The sequence below is a fragment of the Dermacentor albipictus genome, chromosome 1 (assembly GCF_038994185.2).
Source record: "Dermacentor albipictus isolate Rhodes 1998 colony chromosome 1, USDA_Dalb.pri_finalv2, whole genome shotgun sequence".
In the NCBI taxonomy this organism is placed as follows: Eukaryota; Metazoa; Arthropoda; class Arachnida; order Ixodida; family Ixodidae; genus Dermacentor; species Dermacentor albipictus.
Window position 1 is genome coordinate 182,577,098 of NC_091821.1, and position 27,289 is coordinate 182,604,386.

At 47.3% G+C, this 27,289-nt stretch overlaps 1 protein-coding gene across 1 annotated transcript in view; it reads right to left on the minus strand.

The window, feature by feature from the left end:
* The window catches only part of G9a (histone-lysine N-methyltransferase G9a), a 153,493-nt gene that overhangs the window by 71,849 nt on the left and 54,355 nt on the right, over positions 1 to 27,289 (minus strand). The window contains exons 11-12 of the mRNA XM_070530331.1: positions 23,282 to 23,380; positions 511 to 615 (exon numbers count right to left, since the gene is read on the minus strand). Of these exons, the coding sequence (XP_070386432.1) occupies positions 511 to 615; positions 23,282 to 23,380 (204 nt within the window). The remainder of the gene's footprint in view (positions 1 to 510; positions 616 to 23,281; positions 23,381 to 27,289) is intronic.

Genomic DNA, 27,289 nt, shown 5'->3' on the forward strand with positions numbered 1-27,289 from the left:
CTTTTCTGAATGTTACTGCAAGCCTTGCTCCCCTCTGCTGCACCACTTCTGACATTCTGTGCGCATGGCATTATAGTGACAAATTAATGCCACATCGCAAGCACAGACAGCACCACCAAGCATAGGAAGCCTGTGTACATGACTAGCTGATCTTGTGCAGATGACTGTGACGAAAAGCAATGCTGATGCAAAGCCCTCTTGCAGGGGCATGCACAGTGTCATTCAATTAAATCTACCATAAAGTGGGAGTTGAGCATAAACAAGCAATTTTCCTACTGTCTTACATGAAATTTTTAAGATTATTTTTTTCTACTGTTTGGTATAGACAGTAATCTGAATTATCTTTATTCAATGTAGGCAGGTTTGGCTTACACGGAATTATTTGAACTGCTAAAGCACAAAACTCATCGAAGTGTTGTTAATTTTTTTTTATTTAGCATAGTCTTTAACGAGAAGCAAACATTTTTTTACGGTGTAGGGCTTACATGTAATAGAGCTGCATTTACTTACAGTATCCCTGAGGTTTGGGTCTGCTCCCTTGGATAACAGAAGTTGCACCACATTGACTCGCCGATGCTCTGTGGCCCACACCAATGGTGTCCATCCTCCTTCATCCTGCACGAGTCACACGCATACCATACCCAAATCAAACATGTGCACAAATACAGTGAAACGTGAACAAGTGAATGTAGTTTGTGCAGTGCAACAAATTTTTATTTCCTACGTTTTCCCATTAAACTGAATATGATTGGCAAGAAATGATAATAGAAAGTATACAGCTACCATGCACATTGGGCACAGAGTAGTGCTAGTTGGGAAAGGAACAAAACAGGACAATGGTAGGAATATGCTGTACCAAAAGATAAAAATACAATAATTCATAAGCAAAGAAAACAGTTTTTCACAACAAAAGCTGCCTAAACTTTGCTTTTTGTGCACTGCAGTCCACTGTAAAAGGGGACACTTTCATGTGCGGCCCCAACACTGCTGGCACTCCTAACTACAAGTGCCAGCTGAAGCTATGCCAATGCTCTGAGCGAATGTGTACAAAGGTGCCAACATCGCCAACCACAGGTAATCTGCTGCAAGGCAAGGCAATTTAATTGTACACTTGACACAGTAAAAAATTTGCACCTGCTCTACACTCATGTTTTCCTTTTCAATGGAGCACACAGGGCAGCTGAATATTTTGTGCCACTGTTCACACCTGTCTGGTTCAACATGTCACAGAATCTGTTGATACCATGCAGTGCTGCCTTGATGGCGCACATGCCTGTGGGAGGGGGACCCAATGCCTGTTACGTCCCAGGAAAATCCAGTTTTTAACATCAGCTCAAAAGGATGGTAAAATCCCATTATTTGTATTGCTGCGTTCATTTCACCTGTACTCACTTCACCATCACTTATTAGACTTATTGTGCAGTTGCCAGGCACTGTGCAGCTTTGGTCAAGCACAGCTGTTGATAGAGCATGCTAATGCACTGCGCACTTCCAAGCTAAAGCTGCCACGCCATCATGATGTGATTTCATATCAAAGTGTGCAACGATCCTTCTAATGGTGCACAATACATTAAAGATAGCAAGAATGGAAATCAGAGGAAGCAGAGACCAGAGGGAGAGAAGAAGTTTCCCGATGGCTCGCATGTCATACCATGTCAGTTCCCCCCAGTGTGTAGCCCCTATAGCTTGATCATTTGCAATTTATGTTCATCATCTGCCCAGGCTGGCGCAGTAGTGGTACCTCTCAAATCAGTTTTGCAACGACACCATACTGCTCTCAGCATCAAGACAGTGCGTGCATTCACCAACAAAGTTCAGCATTAAACTATTTATCTACTTATTTATCTGCATATACAGTCAAACCTCGCTAACTCTAGCTCGGAGATCTTGAAAAATCAGCTAAGTCGAAATTTTCCGCAGCATCGAACCAGTTTCCATACATGCCATGTATTTATTACCCCTTACCTCGAAATATTTTTGGGCCAAATTGCGGATATCTTTAAATCTTGACTGACAGTAGAACAAGAGCTCCGCCACCAGACCATTTAACAAGCTTCACACGAGGCTGCTGCACCTACCACAATGCGGACACTTCCCCCAAATCTGAAGTCTCAACCTAGTGGCATAAAAACTTTGCCAAGCGACCATGTGGCGCGTCATATGATGGGAGAGATGTGCACAGAGGCAGGGCCTGCTAAATAGCACGCTTGACGCAGTTTCTTTATGCAACGCATGTGATTTACCATCACAGGTGTGATTTCCGTTTTAATTTTATTCTATGCAATGCACGCAGCACAGATTTTTTTCGTTGGCTGTGTGGTGCGGGCAACTTGAGCATGAGTGCGACAAGGATGGTGCCACCAAAGCAAGCCAGGTCACCGACGCTACAAAGAAAGGTAGCCCTAATCATGCTCATGGCTCATGCAATGTGTGAAGCAGCTCGTGGACACCTCTCCAGGTCCAAGTGCTACTGTGAAGCCTACCACCCTTATGCAGTCCTTCTGCACTGAATAAAATGGCAGTGCCGCAAAACGGAGCTGGTTGAAATCTCCGGTACATTTATATTTTTTCTTTGAAACCATTACGAAGAGCCAGTTTAGAAGCTCTTGTTGGAAGGTTGGTCAGTAGTGGTGAATTTTTTAGAATGAACTCGACTTTTCACCGCAATTTCTGCAACTTTGCTTATCTTGAAATTTTTTCCGGTTTTTATGACTTCAAGTTAATGAGCTATTACTGTACTGAGGTCTCCTTTATTACTAAGCAGATCAGAAAACACACATTCGCAATGAATTTCATGCTATGCCACTTTAAAAATTAAACATAGACATGTAAAATATGCATTAGCACAGCAGACCGTAACAAGTATGCAGTGCAAAATAAAATTTTCTGTCAGAAGTTTTACAACAATAATTGATTCAATAAAGAGATACTCCACTAATTCACTGCAAGCAAGGCTTCTTAAACTTTTTTTTTCGTAGGACACAAAAATAAAGGCTCGTCAATCCATCTAATAATTCTGTAGAAGGAATGAATTTTTAACAAGTTTGTATGAGCCAATATGGAAGCAAATTATGCTTATTACAATGCCTCAGCTCACACAGTGAAAATGGCTGTAGGTTGTTACACACATGTGCAGGTTTCAGATTTTGTTGAAGAGCAAAAACCCATTCTAAATGTGCTATTCTCCACTAATGAGTAAAAATGATACTTCTAAATCACAAATTCTTGGTGCTTGGTAGGGACAGGCAAATATTTTTGAATTTTCGAAAGCAGGTCAAATACAGCACACTAACAATGTATATTGGAAATGCAAATATTCAGTATTTTCAAATACAGTAGATTTTTGTTAATTCAACTACAGTTATAATGATTTTTCAATTATTTCAATGCAGGCCGGAGGTCCTGGCCGTCGCCCATGCTTTTCTATGAGCTCAAGCTTGCATTAGTTAGATCCTAAAATTGGCCTTTGCTGGATAATTCAAACTTAACCAGTCAGCACACATGCACCTGACCCCCATGATGATACCCTTTAGCAGCAGCAACAGTCTCAGCAGAGCTTATGGGACAGTGGAAGCGGTTGAAAATGCCTATTTTCCCTAGGAAGATTTTAGAGCAATAACTATAGCTCACAATGTCCGATTATTAGGCGTATGCTAATACTTGTATATCCCTGAATTTAATAGTGCACATTCGAATAATTCGATTCGCGAATCAAATATTTACTATTCGATTTCTTGAATATTAAATATGTGCGGCATAGGGACCTGTGCAGTGTCGCATGCACCGCAGAGCCCCTCGTACTCAACGCCGCTCAAGTGAGCATTTCACTTAGTTTTCGACGCAAATGAAGTTATGCTTTGACAAAGCAATTCAATAGAGCCTGCGAGCACGACTCAGCTCTATTCGAGCAGCTCATTCTTTCATGGCACTGCTTTAACGCTCTAGCGAGCCCTCAATTTTCGCTTACTTTAGCATGCTCAAAGTGATGAGCAGCTTTTCGTGCTAATTCAGAGGTAATGATGAAGAGGTAATGATGAAGAGGTAATGATGAAGAGGCACAGAGGTAATGATGAAGTGTTCCCATTGTTTTGCTGCAAGCATATTGCGGGTTTCTTTTGGACAATGTGTGTGGGTACCCCGATGAAGAAGACAAACTGCTCCTGAGTCTCGAGCTGTTGGCTGAACTGGCCAGCGCTGCAGCAGTGTTTTTGTAAATATACATTGTATTTTAAATGGCCTTCAGTGTTTAATCCCTTGTTTGCATAACAGACTCTGCACCTCCACCAAATATTCAAGCCACTGAAATATCCATGCATTTCGCTGGATCACTGCAACTGCAGCCGCACTTTGAAGAAAGCAAAATGGAAACTTAGATAAGTCAAGGTAGACAAATTCAGATTTTTGTAATAGTGCCGCCTCCCGAAGAACTTTTGTCGCATTATTCTTATGCATTGCAGTGCTATCACAAGTTGGTGGTGACAGGCATCCTGCTACCAAAATGTAATTGAAAAATATCAAGGTTGGCACTCTTTGGCCATCCCTGGCCCTTGCACCAAAAAACCCCATGCATCATCATCAAAAGTATAAATGCAATTAACTTGTACCTAGTTGGAAATCAGAATGAATGAGTCCGGTTATCCAGACACCGTCACTCCATATGAATAGCACCTCCCAGGCACATACCTTCCCCAGATGTTGAAGTAACAGGAGCCTGCCCTGCTCACCAGTGTCAGAGCAGAGAGACGATGAAGCCTATGAGGCATCGGCTGAGGGAATCAAGCAAGGCATCAGATTGCCCGGAGCAACAATCTAAAGAAACGTGTATTTATGCTAATCTCGATTTATTAAACAATTTTCTCGCCCAAACATGGCAACAAAAACATCTTAACCAAGCCTCTATATGGACAGGCAGAAGAATGATGCAAATGTCCAGTGATTCCATTAGGAATGTCAACGCAAGAGCACCGAAAACACAGTTGCCAGCGATTTAAGGACTGGCGACTAAACAAGGACCACAATGCAGAACGGAAAGCGCAAGCATTGGCTCCCGTGTTTTAAAAAGATTCATCCTTTTGTTGAACACACCAATACCATACTGTGCCCCAACCGGTTTCAAAGCCGCAAACTGTGCTGCCTCAAAGGGTACCTATTCCTCATCTATCCCGTGGCTGCACATCAGCTGCAACAGGTGTCACGGCGCTTGCTGGCAAACTCCACTGTCAAGAGCATATTGGACCCCGCAAGGTAAGAAATTTCGTTTGACAGTCTGTGCTGCATTTCAAGCAATTTAGGCTTAGGGCATGACACCGAATGTTGTGATGCAGTTAGCGAAAAACAGATTGGCAGTTGTGGCGAGTTAGTTTGGCACATACCAGGTCTTACTGGGACATGTTTGGGACACTTTTTATGGGCCCCAACATTATTGTAACCTATTTTGGTACTTCTTGAGGTACTTTTCGGGCACGCTAGCCGCACAGGGCATCATGATGCAGTTAACAATAGACAGGTCAGCCGCTGTCATGCAGTTAGATTAACATTGGTTAGGTTCACGTTGACTGAATCTTGCTGGGCCAAGTTTGTGATGCTCTTTATCCCTGCCCCCCCCCCCCCCCCCTCCCCAAACAGCCTTACATTCTTTTGACACTTACACTTGTCAAAACAGAGCCGAGTGGTTGCAAAAAGTGATAACACAGGGGTGCGTTGCTTGTGCCGGCAGAATGCGTAAAAGATGATGCCAAGGAGCTCAAGAACCAGGAACTTGTAAATACAAAGTTCAGTCTTCTGAACGACAAAAAACAAGCTTTGCATTCATGCATTTGTCTTGAGCACGAGTAGAAGACATTGTGTATTTGTGCTCTTTAAGAGCAGAAAATAAGGCATAGAAATGTGCCTTATTTTAGGGTAGAAGAATAGGATTCTAGAGGAGAAGGCATCTAACACGGTCTGGCTGGGAGCCTGTGTACGTGGCATACCATCGCGTCCGCTGAGGCTAAGCTGTGTTGAAAATGTGCAGTTACCTATGTATTTGTGCTCTTTAATCTTTTGAGGGTCGATTTTTTTTGCCATATGCGACCGCCGAGGGTCGATTTTTTTTATTGCAGATTCCAATTCTTCTTAGGGAGTTATTTGAAGAAAATTTTAATTTTTTTAGGGTGACCGTAAAGTGAGAAAAAAATATTTTGCGTTGGTTTATACATACTCTTCATTCATGAATAACTACAATAAGAACAGAAATGAACTTATAAGAATTAAAATTTTGATGCATTTTTATAGTTCAAGGCTTTGAAAATGCACACGCGAGAATATTACGCAAGACTCAAATGTTCCTGCTCTTACACTAATATGTACACCCATAGCATAATCGAACTGCGTAGGTGCGCGCACTGAAGAAAACTATATGGTTGTGTGCCCATCTAAAAGCAAAACGTGATAAACTTTCGCTAATCATCTTATCGCCAAACAGAGGCCATTAGCTTTCCAAAGTCTCCAAAAAAACAAAAAAAAAGCAACGGAAACGCGTGCATGGCGGCATCCTTCCTATGCACACCCTGTGAGCACTTAACCAGCAAGAAACAAGCAGTCGCCCTTTGAGCGATTAGCAACGAGGTAGCCATCAGTTTTGCAAGCACAAGCCGAAACCACCCACGTGTAGCGAAGAGTTTTTAGAAGAGACGCTAGTGGGTTCAGCGCTACTGGCTCTAAACGCTAGTGGGTCGAGCGCTCCTGCTCAGCAACGGCTCTCGTGCTTGGAAGCTCTGACTGCCCTGCCCGTCGACGTTGCGCTACTCCCGAGCTCTGCCAAATAAACACCTTTAGAATTGGTGGAGTGTGCGGGGTAACCTCAGACGATCATCCTGGAACTCCGGTCCCGTACCATACCATCTACCATGCCCCAAGACGCCTCCCAGCAAACGCCTCCTCCTGCGCCCACTGCGTGTCCCGGGGTGCCTCGTCATCGCGACCCTCCTATCTACACTGGAGCGGACGACACTGACGTGGACGAATGGCTCACGGCGTACGACAGAGTAGGCGACCATAACAAGTGGGATGAAGCAGCCAAATTGAGCCATGTTCTGTTCTACCTCGCTGGAGTGGCCAGCCTGTGGTATAACAACCACCAAGCAGAGTTCCAGACATGGTCGGAATTTAAGACTTCCCTCGCCGATGTGTTTGGGCGCCCTGCTGTTCGCAAGCTGCGTGCCGAGCAACGTTTGCGAGAACGAGCTCAACAGCCAGGCGAAACGTTCACCAGCTATATCGAAGATGTCCTGGATCTATGCAGGAAAGTCGATTCGACTATGGCGGAGTCTGATCGCATCCGAAACATACTCAAGGGCATAGAAGACGACGCCTTTAACATGCTGCTGGCCAAAAGTCCACGCTCTGTGGCTGAAATTGTCACACTGTGCCAGAGCTATGAAGAACTCCGCAGGCAGCGGTCACTGACCCGTCGATCTCTACCACGTGACGAACACCTCGCTGGTTTGTCTGCCATGTCCAACCAGGCAGCGTTGCTCGCAGAAATGAAGGCGTTCGTCCGCGAGGAAGTTGCCCGGCAACTCTCGTTGATGGATTTTGCACAGCCGCATTCGGTACACACGCCTACGCCAAGTTTTGCGCCTCCGCTTCGCCGCGTCATAGCGCAAGAACTGCACGAGGTTTTGCCTGAGCACCACCAGCGTGTTCCTGCGGCTGCGCCTCACAGCTACGCCGAAGTCATGGCCAGGCCCCAACAGATGCCGACGGCTGCGCCACTCAGCTACGCGGAAGTCGTCACCCAGCCTCAACCACTCCATCAACGGGGACCTCTCACGTACGCCGAAGTCCTCGCTATGCCCCGACAACAGCCGGCTATGCAATCACTTCACCAGGCGCCACGTCCAACGCGTCCTTCCACATGGATGGGACCTCCCGCAACGACTCGGTGGCGTACAGCGGACAATCGACCAATATGTTTTGCGTGCGGCTATGCAGGCCACGTCGCACGCTACTGTAGTCGCGTGCAGTCGCCTAGCGCTACACCTTATGGGCCAAGTTCTATGGCGAGTTCTCCGCGCCCTTATTACGATGACGAACCTCGGGCTGCGTCACCACCATTCCGCCGGTCCGCTAACATCCGCCGCTCAACTTCTCCACGCCGACGCTCCCCATCACCGATGCGGCCTCGTCCCGAAGCTCGGGATGAGGAAAACTAATCGTCGCAGTCCATGAGGCAAGGGCTGCGACGCCGTCGAAACGCGGAAGTCCTCAACGTAGCCCGACCAATGTGATAGACGTGTTAGTTGACGGTGTGCGCACATCTGCCCTCGTGGATACCGGAGCCGCTGTATCAGTTATGGACGCAAAGCTTTGTCGCTTCCTTCGAAAGGTTACGACGCCCATTGGTGGATTCGCCCTCCGCACAGCAGGCGCACAGCGTATTCACCCGATTGCGGCGTGCACCACTCGTGTTCTCATCGAGGACGTTGTATACGCCGTCGAATTTATTGTGATTTCCTCGTGCTCCCACGAAGTTATCCTGGGGTGGGACTTTCTCGCCCGCCACGATGCCGTCATTCATTGCGCACGGGCCGAACTAGAACTGTCGCCGATAGCAGATATGACGCTTGCCGATAATGCTCCTTTTGCGAACAAACTACTCGTCAGGCACGACACAAACGTTCCTGCCAACTCGTCAGTGATTGTGTCAATGCAGTGCAACAGCCTCTCTGACGCCATCGCACTACTTTCTCCGTCGGGCCGCTTTTACACTCGAAAACGTCTGCTGCTGCCTTTTGCGACTGTGAACGTCAAACAGGGCTCCACAGCTATTTTTGTATGTAACCCCTTCTCATACCCTGTGATGCTGCTTCAAGGCGAATGTCTTGGCCACGTAGAAGTGCTCGACGCCGTACAAATTACGGATGTTCCCGAAGACACGTCCTGCGCCAGTTACAACACGCTCGGTTCTCTGTCGACGTCCGACCCTTTGCCCACAGGTGTGTTCGATTCATCTATTGCCGATGGCCTCACCCCACCTCAGCGTTCGCAGCTTCTGCGCATCTTAGAAGAATTTCGTTCTTCTTTTGATGTCGAGCAACCTTCCTTGGGCCGGGCGTCTGCTGTCACGCACCATATTGACACTGGCTCCCAACCACCATTGCGGCAACGACCATATCGCGTCTCTGCGACGGAACGTCGTGTGATTAATGAGCAAGTGGACGATATGCTTCGCCGCGAAGTGATCCGACCCTCGAACAGTCCATGGGCATCCCCTGTTGTCCTTGTTACGAAAAAAGACGGCTCGATACGGTTCTGTGTAGACTATCGCCGCCTCAACAAGATCACTCGCAAAGATGTATACCCGCTGCCGCGAATTGATGACGCCATCGATAGCCTACAAGGAGCAGAATTCTTTTCATCTCTAGATTTACGCTCCGGCTATTGGCAAGTACCCATGGCTGACGTCGATAGGCCGAAGACAGCCTTTGTCACACCCGACGGCCTATACGAATTTAACGTCATGCCGTTTGGACTTTGTAATGCGCCAGCAACTTTTGAACGCATGATGGACACAGTCCTCCGCGGTTTGAAGTGGCACACGTGCTTGTGTTATCTCGACGACGTTGTTGTTTTTGCCTCTGACTTCACCACGCACCTTCAACGTCTACGGCATGTTTTGACTTGCTTAGCGAACGCTGGCCTTCAACTGAACCTAAAGAAGTGCCGATTTGCAGCGCGGCAGCTTATGATACTAGGCTATGTCGTCTCGAAGGATGGAATCCTCCCCGATCCAGCCAAACTTCGTGCCGTAGCTGAATTTCCTAAACCGACGTCCGTCAAAGAATTGCGCAGTTTTGTAGGTTTGTGTTCCTACTTCCGGCGCTTCATTCGCAATTTCGCCGCCGTCATATCACCCCTGACGAAGCTCCTTGGCAGCAACGGACCTCTCCATTCGTGGTCGTCCGAGTGCGACGAGGCGTTCACTAAGCTCCGTCGTTTGCTGACGTCTCCTCCCATTTTGCGCCACTACGATCCAACGGCACCTATTGAGGTACACACAGATGCCAGCGGTGTTGGCCTCGGCGCTGTCTTAGCACAGCGCAAAGAAGGGTTTCCTGAATATGTTGTGGCATACGCAAGCCGTATGCTTACTAAAGCCGAGACCAATTACACCGTCACGGAAAAAGAATGCCTGGCGATCATCTGGGCGCTTACCAAGTTCCGGCCCTATTTGTATGGTCGCCAATTTGATGTCGTCACGGACCACCATGCACTATGCTGGCTGTCGTCATTGAAGGATCCCTCAGGCCGTCTCGCCCGCTGGGCGCTTCGCTTACAGGATTACGATATCCGCGTACTGTACCGCAACGGACGCCAGCATGCTGATGCTGACGCCCTCTCACGTTCTCCCTTGCCAGACGACAATGCCTGTTGCGCAATATCCCAGCTTGACGTTTCTTCCGTCGACATTGGGACCATTGCTTCTGAGCAGCGCAAGGACCCCTGGATTGCCTCCATCATAGACTGCCTTGCTGATACGTCATCGCAGCCAACCACTCGTGCATTGCGCCGTCAAGCTCGCCATTTCGCCATTCGCGACGACCTGCTTCATCGACGCAATTACACCTCTGACGGCCGCCAGTGGTTATTAGTTGTACCTCGAAGCCTGCGTTCTGAAATCTGCGCATCGTTCCACTCTGATCCACAGTGTGCGCATTCGGGACTTTTCAAAACCTACCAGCGCCTCCGACGACGCTATTACTGGCGAGGAATGTACAACTACATTCAAAAGTTTGTTCGTTCATGCCCCGACTGCCAGCGCCGAAAATCTTCACCCCACCTCTCGCCAGCTGGCCTGCAGCCTCTACCCTGCCTTACCCAACCGTTCGGGCGCGTTGGCATCGATTTGTATGGACCACTTCCCCTGACGTCGGCTGGTAACCGCTGGGCCATTGTGGCCGTAGATCACCTGACACGATACGCCGAAACCGCCGCTCTCCCCGCAGCTACAGCGCGCGATGTTGCATCATTCCTGCTTCGCCGATTCATTCTGCGGCATGGTCCACCTCAAGAATTGCTCAGCGATCGCGGACGCGTCTTCCTGTCGGAAGTAGTTGAAGCGATTCTCAAAGAGTGCCACGTTGTTCATCGCACAACTACGGCGTACCACCCTCAAACGAATGGCCTCACAGAACGCTTCAACCGTACGCTCGGCGACATGCTTTCAATGTACGTTGCCTCCGACCACACGAACTGGGACGCCGTTCTGCCATTCGTCACCTACGCGTATAATACCGCTACGCAGAGCACCACTGGGTTTTCACCCTATTTCTTGCTGTATGGTCGACACCCTTCGCACACCATCGACACCATTCTTCCGTACCGGCCGGATGCATCCGAGTACGTCCCTATTTCTGACACGGTCCGATATGCAGAAGACTGCCGTGACCTCGCACGGGCCTTTACTTCCGATGTTCAAGAGCGCCAGAGGAGCACTCGCGGTGACGCCACTGCCACGGTCACCTTCGATCCGGGAGCGCTCGTGTGGCTCTCAGTCCCTTTAACTGCCCCTGGCCTCTCATCAAAACTGGTCCCTAAGTATGAAGGCCCTTATCGTGTTCTCGAACGCGCATCTCCTGTAAACTATGTCATCGAACCAGTTGAGCCATCTGACGACATGCGCCGCCGGGGACGCGACCTTGTCCATGTCGACCGTTTAAAGCCTTACTACGACCCGCTCATCGTGACGAACTGTTAGGTCGCCGGACGGCTCCCTTCTCGCTCCCGGGGGGTGGTTGTAGCGAAGAGTTTTTAGAAGAGACGCTAGTGGGTTCAGCGCTACTGGCTCTAAACGCTAGTGGGTCGAGCGCTCCTGCTCAGCAACGGCTCTCGTGCTTGGAAGCTCTGACTGCCCTGCCCGTCGACGTTACGCTACTCCCGAGCTCTGCCAAATAAACACCTTTAGACACGGAACAAAACCCAAACTGCCGCCCGCCAGCGCAAGCGCCAATGGTAGTATATAGATGTGCGGGAGCAAACTAGCCTTTAAACAAACCAAGCAACGAAAACCGAAAGAGGGAGGCGCACGAAAAAAATTCCCCGTATTCCCACATAATGGCAGCACAAAACAGAAAAGGAAAAGTTAGGAAATTGGCGCGCTTTTTGAACATACAGATGGTGCCATAAATTTCATTCCATTTCATTTATTGAAGCCTTAAATGCCCGGAGGCATTACATAAGGCATATATGGTACATACGGTACATAAGCATATACGGCATCGACCATTTTGGACTTGTTGGCGGCACTGTATATTTACGTTGTAGCGGCAGCAGCATCGGCGCCGCACGAGAGATGACGTAGACGCTCGCCTCTACACGAGGCTCGAGTGGCTGGCACGCTCCGGCACGGGCTAGTGCTCCGAAAGAGATTATTATTAAAAGAATGCTACGCTAAGAGATGGAGTGTCGGTCCTTCCTCTCCTGTCCCTGTCCCCTGTCACTCGCGCGGAGTTCGAACACATGCTGCAACTTGACATCATCCGCCCTTCCTCCAGTAACTAGGCATCACCACTTCACATGGTGCCCAAGAAGACGGGCGACTGGCGCCCATGCGGCAATTACCAGGCACTAAACAACGTCACAGTTCCTGATCGCTACCCTCTACCGAACATTCAGGGCTTCACAGTAGCGTTGCACGGTGCGACAATCTTTTTTAAGATCGATCTTGTTCACGCCTACCATCAACTACCAGTCGCTGAAGAAGACATTCCCAAGACAGCCATCACCACACCCTTCGGTCTTTTCGAATATCTCCGCATGCGTTTCAGTTTACGGAACGCAGGCCAATCCTTTCAGCGTTTCATCGATTCCGTCGCCCGAGGTTTGCCTTTAGTTTTTGCATACATTGACAACCTTCTCGTCGCAAGCTCTTTGGCAGAAGAACATCTTCACCACTTGCGGTTGTTGTTGTCACGCCTTGCCAGTAAAGGAATTGTCATCAACGCTGCCAAGAGTGAATTCAGTCAACCCGAACTCGAGTTCCTCGGTCATATCGTCAACGCTAACGGCATTCGACCTCTACCATCCAAGATTCGCGTCATCGAAAACCTTCCCCGACCGATCACACTTACCAAGGTTTGCCAATTTCTCATTTCGTCAATTTCTACTGCCGATTCATTCCTGAGTGCGCACAACTTATAGCTCCGCTAGACGCTCTTCTGGTAAACAAATGCAAACAAGTGCTTCAGTAGACTGAAGAGGCCACCGACGCTTTCACAAGAGTCGCTTTCGTGTCTACGTGGATCGCAAGGTTCGGCTGCCCATCCACAATAATCACAGATCACGGTCGACAGTTTGACTCAGCACTCTTCAACGAGCTACTCAAACTACTCGGAACGACACGTTTTTGCACAACTGCTTACCACCCGCAGTCCAATGGACTCGTTGAACGTTTTCACCGGCATCTCAAGGCCTCCCTTATGGCACATGAATCGCCGAAGTGGGTCCTACATATTCCTCTCGTTTTACTTGGCATCAGAGCCACACTCAAGAGCGACCTAGGTTGCTCCTGTGCCCAGTTAGTCTACAGCACTCATTTACGCCTTCCGTGCGATTTCTTTGTCACCACCACCAAAACCCCTATGCCATCACCTGCCGACTACGCTGCCGAACTGCAAGCTTTCTTCAGCCAGATACGCCCCGTGCCTACACAATCACAAGAAGCAAGGTCCCCATACGTTTCTCCCGCACTCAACTCTGCTACCCACGTTTTCATGCGTAACTGTGCCTTGCGGAAGCCTTTGCAACCACACTACTCTGGGCCATATTGTGCTCTAGAGCGTCGTCCGACGACGTTTGTTGTGAATGTCAACGGCCGATCAGACACGATTGCCCTGGAACATCTCAAACACGCCTACATCGAAGCACCCGTGCCATCAGCTCCACCAATATGCGACGCGACCCTGCTGTATCCTTCGCCGCCGCCTGCGCATGTGACACCCAAGACCAACGCCAAGACACGCCGCGTCACATGGACTTTCTATCGTTCGTCGAACTTTCCTCCTCTCTAGTGGGGGAGCCCTCTGTAGCGGCAGCAGCATCGGCATCGCACGAAAGATGATGTAGACGCTCGCGTCTACCACGGCTCGAGCGGCTGGCACGCTCCGGCACGGGCTAGCGTTCCGAAAGAGATTATTATTAAAAGAAGATAGAGTGTCGGTTCTTCCTCTCCTGCGAGAGCCCGAGACTTTACCAGTTTACGTGGTCGCTCGTTGCCACAACGTCATTGACCTTCAAAGGGTTAAGAGCAGGAAATAAGGCACAGGAACGTGCGAATGCTTGGTCACATATTATGTATGGTATTGTTTGGGATGGGTCGGGTGTTTCTACGCCATGTTTTGTTCGTAATGTCCATTCATCATTTTCGCATGTACTACCTCTACATACAGCTTTCCTATAAGGTCTAAATGCCAAAATGACACATGCTTGCAATTCACTTTTTTCAGTTGATGCCATCCGGTGGCACTTCGTACGGGAACTACTGCTGCTTACCTGACACCGCAGCATTGGATGAATGCATGAAAAGCCCGGAACGAACACTTTCAAGAGCCGTCCATGTTACCAGCATGGCAATTCGCCACATGCCATTTGCCGTTCAACGGTAGTTTTGCTTGCAAACGGTGAGGTTTTCTTGCCGTAGAGAGTATGGGACCAGGACCCATTTGTGCAGTAGCCATACAGTGAAGTGGCCAATCAGCAACCGAGGAGTGGTCACTCTGGCACCGACAACAGCCTCACCATAGGTGTTCTGTGGCCTCACCACCACTGATTGCACGGTGGCGCCAGTATCATCTCTGAGCCTTCTTCGATTCACTTGAAAGGGAAAGACTACTGAATGAATCACAGAACACCTACGCTCAAAAGACGCAATGTTTTGTTACCGTTGTTGTCACTCTTCAAAATAATTACAGTAAAGCCTCGTTATGACGAAGTTGTAGGGGGGGTCGTAATTACTTCGTTATAACCATTAGTTTGTTATACCCACTATCCATTTCTATTCACAATTAGCAAGCAAGAGAGGATGTACTCACCACCAAATCTCGCAACAGCCCACCACACAAAAAAGAAAACGGCCGTTGCATGGAAAAAAAATACGCAAAATAAAGACAGCAAGGAATTGCTACTTTATTCACGCCAAACAGCTCATCACTGATCGATCAACAGCACACCAGCTGGCAGCGCACTTCGCAGAAAAAAAGACCTTGATAGATTTTTGCCGCGTCTTCTTCAGGCGAATGACGGCTTTTTCAGGTGCAGCCGCTATTCCGAGTCCGTCCTCGCCGTCATCGTGAGCGCCAAAGAAGCGGCGCAGCAGCTCTGCCGCATCCAACGCTTGTGCGGGTGTAGGTACATCGGGTTCGCCAATATTAGGCTCCCGGCTGTCATCGACACATTTGTCACTGTCGTCAATAGGCACCCCCGTCCCCGCGTGCACAATTTCCGCCTCCGTTAGCTCTTCGGTCATCACCACGTCAGCATTGGCACTGCATACGTGGAGAAGGTGTCGCAGTCAGGCACAACGCCGTCAAGGAGAGCGTCCCATGACGCTAGGGCTTGCTCGCCCGCGGCACCCTCACATTGATGGCAGCACCGAGATCTTCGCTGTAATTGCCGTTACTGATGCCAAATGAGGCATGCTGGAAGCAATTAGCAATCGTGCTTGCCGGTACAGCCATCCAAGCAGGCTGTAGCATCTCGATCGCCATGTACAAGTCGATCATGGACTTGCTCTTCATGCTTATATTGAGCAGAATCCAGTCAAAAACACGCTTACGGTAGCCCGACTTAAAGTTCATGAGAACTCCTTGGTCAAGGGGTTGAACAACTGCAATGCTGTTTGGCGGCAAGAAGCATAGCTCGATGTTATTGAGCACAGTGGCAGTGTGGTGGGCCGAGCAGTTGTCCAGTACGAGGCATATCTTCCGGTTCAGCTTGCCCAGCCGCTCGTCCCACTCTCGCAGCCATTGTGCGAGAATTTCTCTTGTCATCCAAGCCTTACGATTGGACACATATCACACTTGGAGCTTTCGTTCGCCTTTGAAGCATTGTGGTGACGCACTTTTGCCGATCACGAGGGCCAGCAACTTTTCCGACCCTTCCATGTTGGCACAAAGCAACAGGGTTACGCAGACCTTGCGCTGCTTACCACTGTGGCAGCGTTCACCTTTGAGGGCCAAGGTTTTTTACGGCAGCATCTGGTAGAACAGGGCTGTCTCATCCGCGTTGAACAAATCCTTGGCACTGTATTTTTCTAGCAGTTGTCCAACGTTTGTTTCCACCCACGCCACTGCAGCTTCGCAGTCGAGAGACTGCGCTTCCCTGCTGACAGCCCTGCCGACGATGTCGTGGCGCTCCTCAAAACGCTGCAGCCAGCTGACACTCGCCCCGAAATCGTCATGCCCCATGATGCACGCAAAGCCCCTCGCTTTGCGCTGATAGTGTGCCCCACTCACAGGAGTGCCACTTGCTTTTGCGTCCAAAAACTACTGAAGACTTCCTTTTTCTACAACTTCGCAAGCGGGTGCTCGCAGCTTCTTTCTGTCGCCTTTAATGCCACGTGCGACACCAGTGGTGACAGCTTCTTTGCTGCTCAAAATCGTTGACAGCGTGCTCAACACTATGCCGAAATCTTCGGCCACTTTTTTCTTCTTCACGCCGGACTCAACAGCTTTCAGCATAGCCACCTTCTGCTCGATTGATATTGTTTTGCGCTTCCCTTTGTCGTTGTCCATCTCTTCTCTGGCGGCAGGAACTCCCACGAACGAACCGACAGAAACACTGACATTGTTGATGCGCACTGAGGCAACGGCAAGCAACAACAAAACCGCAGTCGGCGCTGCCCCACGCACGCAGTGAAAGAGCGGGCGGGTCCACCAGTTCCATGGGAAAACAATTGCTGACGATTCCGTTACTTTCTAATGTGAAATTTGAGCGCAGCTCTTCAGCTGTTTCGGCTTTTCTATATACTGAGGCAAATAATTTGAGCAAGACATGTATGTACAGTCACAACTTTTTATTCTTCACTTCTTCAAGAAACACTCCACTCCCAGTTCTTGATTGTCATGAAGGTAGCTTTGTGGCCAGAGAAATAGATGGATATATACTAGACTTGCTGCACCAATGCCTGGTTTGGCGTAGCGCACCTCAGGATTTTGGCGGCAACAGGGCAGCTCGTTTAGCAGCAGCGGCAGACAAAGGACTTCGACCGGTTGCCTCACTTATGGCTCAGAAAGAACTGGCTGAGAATAAACTACTTATATAGGCATACAGATTATATTATAATATAATCCATCTGGTGTGGAACATTTCACACCCGCCGCCACAAATGGAGCGTAGCTTGGCACAGCTGCCACGCTTATCGGGAGGTTGCTGGAGGCAGTGCGTAGGCGCATAGGAATGTTGCCCGGCAAAGAGATGGCAGGTGCCAGCGACTGACTGACGCCGCTGATGCTGCTAGCAAGTCAACTGAAGGTGGCTTTGCGTTTCATCTTGGAAAGCACTCACCATGATACGCTGATACCAAGCCTACGCTCTACCGGCACTTCAGCAACCAGAGAACACGACACGCTCTCACGCGGTCGTCGCCATGTAGGAGAGGAGGGGGAAGAGGTACACACAGTGGCGAACGGCGGCGGCTATGCGTTTAAGCTTGAGCAGCAGCACATCAAAATCAGCCGCCACCTGGCTGGCGCTCTGATTGCCGCCACACATGGGTGGCATTGGAGGAGGAGCGAAGAGAGCAAGGCTCACGCCGTGCGCAAGAGATGGTGCCAGGAGCGTACTGGCCCCGGCTACAGAGCTGGTTATGGCAAGGTACGACAGTGCCGCGAAAAGCAGGAGTGGGCGCCAGAGAGCTGCACTCTAAAATATCCCATTTCGTTATAATGAGGTTTTACTGTATACACAAAGAAAATATGCTAATATTAGCGACGCCATCAGATGCGATGCAAGCACACATGCACCGGTCTTCAGACATTGGTAGCCGCGCACTGCAGCTGAGCTCGACAAGTATCAGAGCTCTCTGTCGTGTTTAACGTTTGACAGTGAATATTGTTTTTCATAAAATGTACAATTTACACATCACTTTACCTAGCGGAAAGTTTTTTGCTTGGAACAAAAGCTGCAGCCAATGTGCCCGTTCTTGATGTGATGTTCACAGTCGTCGATTGGCCCATCAGTCGTGCGGCGGGCGGTGCGCCGGCTGAACAGCTGTCTACTTTGGATACCTCTCATGTGGCAGACGTTCTGTGGCTCTGGAGGCCGGTTTGCCCCGAGCGTGGACGTGCCTTTCCAGAGTAAAATAAGCATTTCTTCATTTCACAAGGCGTCTTACGTCTACATCATGAAATTGCGCGTTGCACAGAGGACCGATTCGATGGGGGCTTGTAAAGATTACTTGCAATCATATTTATTTTACTAAATAAAAAAAAGACATTCCACACCAAGACAGTGTGCAGTTGAGCAGCAAAAGCCAAAACAAATGCCGCGCCGATCAGTGTAGCCATCGTAACACGTACTAGCCAGCGTTCAAACTGCGCACACTCAAACCGAAAGCGTGGTTCAGGTGTTCACATCAGTCGCTTGGTGCGCTAAAGTCAATTTGGCCACTGGGCTCTATGGGAGTGTCCGCTCTTGTAGAATTTGTTTATCTATGGCTCCCTGACGTAGGCCCGATGCGCAAGATCGCACACACAAACAGCGCCCGAACGACACAATTCCCAGAACGTTGCCACATCAGCCATGCCACCTCTGTGGATACAAGGGTCGACCGGGTCGACAGGACTGATCAAAATGATAATGAGACACGGACAGGGAGAACGGCAATAAAAGCAGCACGTAATTCGGGAAGTGCAAAAGCATGTGCAAACATTGGACCGATTAGCCGCCGATGGGCAAGCAAATTGTGTTGGATACGCGGCGCTGGTCTACGTCACTTCAAAAGCCGTCTATATAACCCACACGCATTACCTTGGGAATGATCATTGATGAGCCACCCGTACAAACTTGCCAGCGGCTAGCGTCCCGCAACAGCTTGCGGCTGTCGCGGGATGCTAGCATGTCCTTAAATCTAAGTGCACGGGTGTCTCTTATTTCGCATCCGTCGAAATGTGGCTGTTGCGATCGTGACGAAACCTGCGACCCCGAGCAATGCCATAGTGGTAAAGCTACCTCGGCACCGAAGTGTTTATTCACCCACTGTGGTTGCTTAGTGTGTTGGGCTGCTATGCATGAGGTCGCGGGATCGAATCTCGGCCTCGGCGGCCGCATTTCGATGGGGTTGAAAACACCCGTGTATAAACTTAGATGCACGTTAAATAACCCCAGGTGGTCCAAATTTCCGGAGTCTCCCACTACGGCGTGCCTCATAAAATCGTGATTTTGGCATGTAAAACCTCATAATTTAATTTAAGTGTTGATCAGATGCGTGACCGATTCCGTAGTGTCACCTAGACCCTATGGTGCACTTAAATTTACATGGCATTATTTTTCAGAAATAGCAGAAATCTACCATATTTTGAACTTACATTTATTCCATTTGCCCTGAACCACTGGCATGTTCATAGCAGCAGCGTTTCCTTGCCTTGGTCACGTCACCTTCTACCTATCTCTTTCCCCCCCTGCTTGTATGGGAACTGCGAGCGAAGAGTGGCAAGGCTGTTATTCACTCATTTCGTGACTTCCGTTGTTTCTACCCATTCTCTGCCCACTCTCTCACCTCCTTTCTACAATTCTATCCACGTCCCCTCTGGACTTGCATGTTAGTAGAAAGGTAAGCACTGCAGTTGCTGCAATGCTTTTAAGGCAAGTCAGATAATTACAGCTATCAGGAGACTCTGTGGCAATGCCCAGGTAGCTCCAGAGGGCACTGTGCACATTCGACGCAGTACAAAAGTCTAAACGAGTTTCTCGAGTCACCTTTCCTCTCTGCCAAGCTTCTGTCATTTATACGCATGTTCTGAACCACCCCCAAAACAGTGTGCAAAACAGCAGCAGCAGCAGCAGCAGTGGGAAAGTCGAAGGAACAGGCAAAGGAAGCTTTGCTTTAAAGATATTTTACAGACCTTCATACAACAGAAGGGAGCTACAGTCAGTGCCAGCATACTAATTTTGTGTTCCCATTTTCTCATATTCGATTCAAAATACACTATTCGGTATTCGCACACTCCTACTGATTATGGTATTTACCCGATTCTAACAAGCACTTTTTTTTTGCTTTTTCAGGACAACTGGGCAGAAAAATGCCTGCGCGGTGCAATCAGACAAAACACCAAAACCGATTTCATGGCATTTCTGTGCTTTACCACATAACAAAAGTATTGCGGCGAAGCTGACTTTTTGAACCATACCCTTCCTGACGCCCCCCCCACTGGCTGCCATTGCGCAAGGCATACATTATTGCCCATTTTTCTTGCTGAAAACACGGGTGCAGGTTAGATTTCTACTTTGTATAGGAGCTTTAATGTCATTTCTATGTCAGTTTTCTTTTTCAAAAGTGGGTGCGCGTGTGATTCTAGGCCGTGTTAGAATCTGGAAAATACTGCCACATGAAACAAAGGTGTGTATTGGCGTTTTTTTCTGCACATCTTGTTAATTCGACCCGCCGGATAATTCTATCAATTTTGTCGGTCCCATCAGAGTCGAATTACCGGAAGTTGACTTAATTCGAATCTAACCCAATAAACCTTTGGTAACATATGTTAAAGGCTGGTTACTGTTCTCAGTCTGCAAAACAAAAGGACGAAGTTTTCAAAAGAAACAATATAGAAACAACAAAATGAATAATACTAGTTTCCTTTTGATTTCCCTGCAGAAGCCTCACTAAAAAGCGGAATAGCACAGATACTTTGCACCGAAATAGTCCGCAGAACGATTAGGCACTTGTCACTGTCATGAAGCACTACCATGCTGTGCTGCCAACTACAACTAGAGTTATGAATGAAATAAAGGAAATGAACGCTGTTCCTGCATCAGAGTAGATGGCTACAGCACACTATTTAGAAGAGGTGTTATAGTAGGATACAACTTAAATATCAGCAGTTGGCAACCAAGGCACACAAACTGCGCGGAGTTGCTACTCCACCAGCCAATCACAGAAGCAAACAAAATTGTCGTCATGCAACCATCTCAAAATAGCGTTGCACTACTTGATACCTTCGGAGCGTCTGCTGTTTATGAAGAGTCTTTTCATCAGCGGAAGCGATGAGGTGTGCAACAGACATGGACAAAGTGCATGTGGTCTGAGCATTTCATTCCTCAAAACTCCACAGTACAGTTAATTTCACTGCCGACTGCGTTTTACTCATGAAACTGCACTGCAAACTGAACTGAAACTTGACAATAAATAGTTGCAGCGAAGCAAGCGTTTTATTTCACTTCAAGAAAGAATTAGGCTTTCATCGTTCCCCTATAGTAGACGAATGAAAAAGTACAAGATCACCAGCTTATTTTATTTTTGTGTTTAACACCTTATTTAGGTAACAGGGAAAGTTTGAAGTACGAACTATTTGCAGCCTTGCGGCGAAACAGTGGCTGGCGGTTATGAGGGCGTGGGTGGGGCTTCACTGCAGACTTGAGTTGTGTCTGACTATATAGTGAAAAAAGGTCTGACCACTATGAGTAACGGCAACCCATTAAAGTGCTTCAGGTATCCTACCTAATAGAACTTCGCACCACACACCTTGTGACACTAGGCACACATTTATCCCAAGTGAGAGGGCATTTCCTGTGGCTGGAGGAGTTGTTTCTTCATGAATGGAGCACATCTTCTAGACCAGAAGAAATACTTTTTTTTTCTTCTTTTAAGGCATCAATGACTTGCTTGTAGTCTGCCATTTAGTGTGTTCGGCAGTTGTAGTCATTTTACATTTTACACTATCCCCTGTGACATTTTACATGTGTTTATGGCACACAAGTCCTTCCACAGTTTCTTTCCCCCTTTTTGCACAACTTGGGGCCTTTCGACCATTCATTTGCAACCAGGCTCTTGAGTGGTTAAGAGGCTATATTCATGCATGTTTTTTTTTTTTATGAAAATTTGTCTAAGCTATATGTACAGTATAACTCTACTGATACATTCCTCATTCATATACTTTCTCGCGTATAACGCTGGTAAAGCCCAAACCCAGCAAAGTGCTCGTAGAGACTTATGTATTAGAACCCCCTTTGATACGTCATCATTCCCGCAACGTTCCCACATGATACGTAGAACTTTTTGCATATAATTGCAAGAAAATATCAAGTGTACCATCTTTTTAGTATGCAAGATCACCAACTAGCCCAGCAGTTAACTCTTCTTCTAAAGTACCATCTATAACTTCGAACTAAAAGAAAAATGTAAACCATGCTGACACCCGAGCTGCACCCCCCCCACTTCCGAACACCACCAACATACGCATTTGATGCGCCACAGCCTTGGCGGTGTAGTCTTGGCGGAAATTTCGAGCACCGTTCGATATTCGGACTCCACCTGCACGACCACGTGCCAATTTGGCCACAGAATCAAGCAAAAAATTGTTATATTTTATTTTTAATATGTTGCCGACATGGTGATTGGGTTTGTCACCGTCTTCTCCTCAAAAACGAAACTAGCAAAGCTTAGTCAATCCAGTAGTCGCACCTAATCCACAGGGGAAGCCAAGCGAAGCCATTACTTGTTGAAAGGCTGCATCAACTGCATTTGTTAGCTGTTGTGCAAGTTCCACGTTTCTTCACTTGTGCTTTAAATAGCGACACAGTCCCAGCAACTTCTTAAAATTATTGGGTTTTACCTGCCAAAACCACGATCTGATTATGAGGCATGTCGTAACACGCAGTGCAGGACGCGCCTGCATGTATCGCAAGTTTCTTGAATGTTATCGATGGTTCCATTCGCTGTCTGTGACCGAACCTTGTGTAATCTGATTGCATGTATGTGTGACACGAATAATGTAGAACTTTGTGGAAGGCACGCAGGTCCCAGCAATTACTCTGGAACATTTGACGACCGTTGTATAAAAGCCGACGCGCTTGACCAGCTGATCAGATTTCGACGACCACCGATCATGTTCGCCGCTATTGCTCTCCACTGAGTGTAACTTGCTTTTGTGGGCACAAGTTCGCCCAATAAAACGCTAGTTTTGCCATTCACCATTTTTATTTTCTTCACCGTCACTACCACGTGACAATAATGACCCTGCATTAGCAAGCCTCCACAATTTCAGGCTGAGAACTTGAATTGAAAACAATTAAAACAAAACAGTACCTGATCATTTACAGGCAGTTTTGCATCCAGGAACATCTGACAAAGTTCCAGGCTGCCACACCGAGCGGCCAAATGCAGGCAGCTCATACCATCTTCACCCTAAACAAAAAACAATGTCCAATAAGCTCACCAATGAACAAATAAGTAAGGCGTAGTGTTTTTTATTAAAACTGAATACATAATGTTTTCAGAAAAGTGTGCCAAACTAATCTTTCATATTTTGGTTTTAACTAGAAACATGCAAGACAAATGTGGCATGCAGAAAAACGAAGTACACTGGCAATTATACACTGGCCTTATGTGAATTCAGTAAGCGTTCATGTGAACGAAATATCCCCCCCCCCAAACACACACACACACACACACGTACACGCGCACGCACACACACACACACACACATATATTTCCCAGAGAAAAGCAATAACAGAAATGTCAAATCTTCCAAAAGAATTGAAAACCAAAAACATGGACCCCTACTCAGGAGTTTGTTACATGAAAATTTCTTCTACAAATGGCACTGAATTATAGAAAAGACATTCTCATAGCCTAAAATTATATACAACCAAAACCGCAGGCTAGCAGCTACACAGTTGGCAAAAAATCAAGGACAACGATAGAGTGATTAGCATTAATCAGAATGAATTACTCATTTTCTCGAAGTCAAGGTAAAATATACAATATGGTGTGTGTACACATTTGTGTTCCCTCACTGCTATAAAAACTCACTGCTTTTTCCCTCTTATGACAAAATATCTGCAAAAAGCTGCTGAATGAGTACTCGACTACTCTCAAAACACAGATTACCACCTCTTGTGTGTGTTTGTCTACTTGGAGCAAGTACCCACAAGGCCCCAGCAGTGCACCGCAGTACACATCGCTTTGCCAGCTCTACTTTTCGCGGCAATATTTCACTGTGCTTTGTACATGCATTTTTGCTGTGGGTGTCTTCATGGCATTTTCACGACATGTTGCTGCCATTTCTTAACTTTCATGGCTGTGAGTGCCCACATTTGTCTCAGTCTGTGAGTCCTAAGGCTTAAGGTACTTGTTTAGTGCACAGGGAACAGCAAGAGCAGCACACTTTTCTGGGAAGAGCTTCTCTTGCATTCTTGACTTGTCACTGCCTATAGTTGAAACAAAAAAAGTATCTAAGAACAACAGCTACAAAACAGCTACTTAAAAGGCCCCTTACCAGGTTCAGGCATAACAAACAAACAGGCCCAGTATGTAGACCACAAAGTGACAATCATGTAAACAAAATATTACACCTATCTATGCCACAACAAGCTGAACATTGAAACAGAAGTTTGCAACCCCTTGTTCTCAGAGCAGCCAGTCTTCTCCCCAGCAAAGACATCCTACATCTTGCCTACCACATCTCGGGTCCCTCCTGTAGCCTGCCAACAGCCAGCAGCAACATGGGCAACACTGTTTCTTAGGAAATGCAGAGCACGGAGAGCCTCTAGTGGAAATCTACTTCCCAGCAAGAGTGGAAGAGAAAGAAAGGCAGGTCTCGTGACATGAATGCGACAATGGCTCTCACCTCCAAAATGGGAGAAGACAGGTGGATGCTGGTGAAGGCACTGAAAGAGCCTCTGCTTGGGAAGAGAAAGTAGCTCACCTTTTTTCACTATTACCGCACATTTAGATTGCTTATATCTCTATTACTAAACCATTATGAAAACTTCTCTTGTTAGAACGTTCCTTTGGAGGATGTTTATAAATTCCAATGCATAACTTCTTACAGGGCCTGGTGAGGAGCCCTTTGATGTTTTATGTTACTTGTTTACCCTATTGTCTAAAGTGCAGTTTTGTTAGCCTGACAAGTTAGATCATTTGCTGCACTAGAACTAAAAATATTTACTGTAGCCTCAAAGTTTTGCATCTGGACATTTCAGTCAGCTTAGACTTAATGTGTACAATAAGCAACAGTGCACAGTTATGCTGCAAAACACATTTTGCAGAAATTACACAGATACATAGAAATTTATGTATAAAGCTCGTTATGATGTTGCCTAACCACACATTCATGAACAAAAGAAAATAAAATCAGATCTGAAGTGATTGGCGTTCTAATTTTGAATTCCAATGGCAGAATGGGAGCGTGAGCTGTGTGTTCCAATGGCAGATTGGGACCAGCCGCTGATCCCGGATTGCTCCGTGGAGCAAAAATATTTGCTCCACCAAAATCGGCGGATTTGACCGGAAGTCCTCGTGACGTATTTCCTTACCCCACCTCTGTTTCCTGTCACGGTCGGCTGTTTCCTGTCGTGGGCAGCTATGGACGACATCGGAAACGTGGACGCCGCTTCGCGCCGTGCGATTTTGTTCGCGCTCCTAGACTGCTCCGACTCAGACAGTACAATTTCCAAGGCGAATGATGACTCTTCCAAGGCGAGTGATGATTCTTCTGACACAGACAGTGAAATGGGGTGGTGGGTTGCGCTTCCAAGCGCTTGTTCCTGTCTCTATTCTAGCGCCCTCTCACTTGATTTTTCTGTACTAAGTGCCCCCGCGGGAGTGCACGCATTCCCTTCGCAGATATGGTGTGAGCAGATGAGAGCGATCTCAGTCGGAGCAACGCGCTCCGTACGTGATCCGGCCGAGCGCTCGCGATCTACCATTGAAATTCAACATTAGATTCCCAAGCCTGAGTAACCAAGTAATAGATGATAAAACTGCTACTACCCGAAGTCTACTACACAATGTGACACTTGTGGCAAGGAAACTCATGCCTGAAGCAAACGAGTTTCAGCCTCACAAACACACACATTCATTCCCTTTCATCCAGGACATAAAGCTGTCTATAAGTTTCTATGGCACATCTGCAAGAAGTATAGATTTCAAACACATTCAATAAAAAAAGGAATTTCAAAATAAAGAATAGGCAAGCAGTTTACAAATGAGGCTAAGTGACTTAAAAGTTAAAACCATTTTTAAGAACAATGCCAAGACCCTAGGTACAGGGTTTTTTCGTAATGTTTTTTTGACATTATAGGGACAAGCAAGTGATGTATACAGTACAAAATTTACTTAGTGCAATGCAATGAGTACCATCCAAGGTACTCAATCCTGCAGTGGCAGTGCAGAAAACAACATGTAATAAGAATTTTTCTATCTGTATCCGTGATAGTGTTCACGTAGCCGAATACTGGAAACAGTGATAAGTGAGCATGCTAGCAACTGTCCCTTAGCGTGAGAGAGAAGCAAACAAGTGCAGCCCAGCTGTAAGGTATAATCCTTTATTTATCAAGACTATTGTCAGTGGCTCATGCTTTCAGTGCTCTTGAATCTTTTATAGAATACGCATGCATTTTTTTTCACCTTCCTGTCAAACTGTCTTTTATGCTCCAGTCATTTCCAGACCAATCCAAGCCAAGACCTGTATATAGAGCTTATCTAGACAGGATGTGGCAATTCCAACACCCCTTTATGCATAAAGCCTTTACGGCACGAGTTAAAGGCATTATGAACCTTCTTAACCTTCTGGGGTTTCACATGCTAAAACCATGGTCCGATTATGAGGCACGCCGTAGTGGAGGACTCCGGATTAAGTTTGACTACCTAGGGATCTTTAACGTGAACCCAATGCCCTACACCATGGGCATTTTTGCTATTCGTCGCCATTAAAATGCGGCCGCCACAGCCAGGATTTGATTCCGCGACTTCATGCTTAGCAGGGCAACGCCATAGCCACTAAGCCACCACAGCGGGTTGTGTATCTTATAAGAAGACCACAGACCACCATAAAGGACACAGGGGAACTTGAAAATTCGTATACTAAAGACTTATGTGTGCCACCATGGATTGAGGGAGATCACTAGACTCTGCTGTTCCAGTCATTGCTTTGACAGCAGCATAACTTGCAAACATGAACTTTCTTTACATTGTAATACAGTAGAACCTGTTGATACGTTCTTCAAGAGACTGCAGGAAAAAAGAATGTAACAGCCAGAAAAATGTAAGAGTGAGGAAGACCCCAAATGGCCATTAAAAAGTCAGAACAGC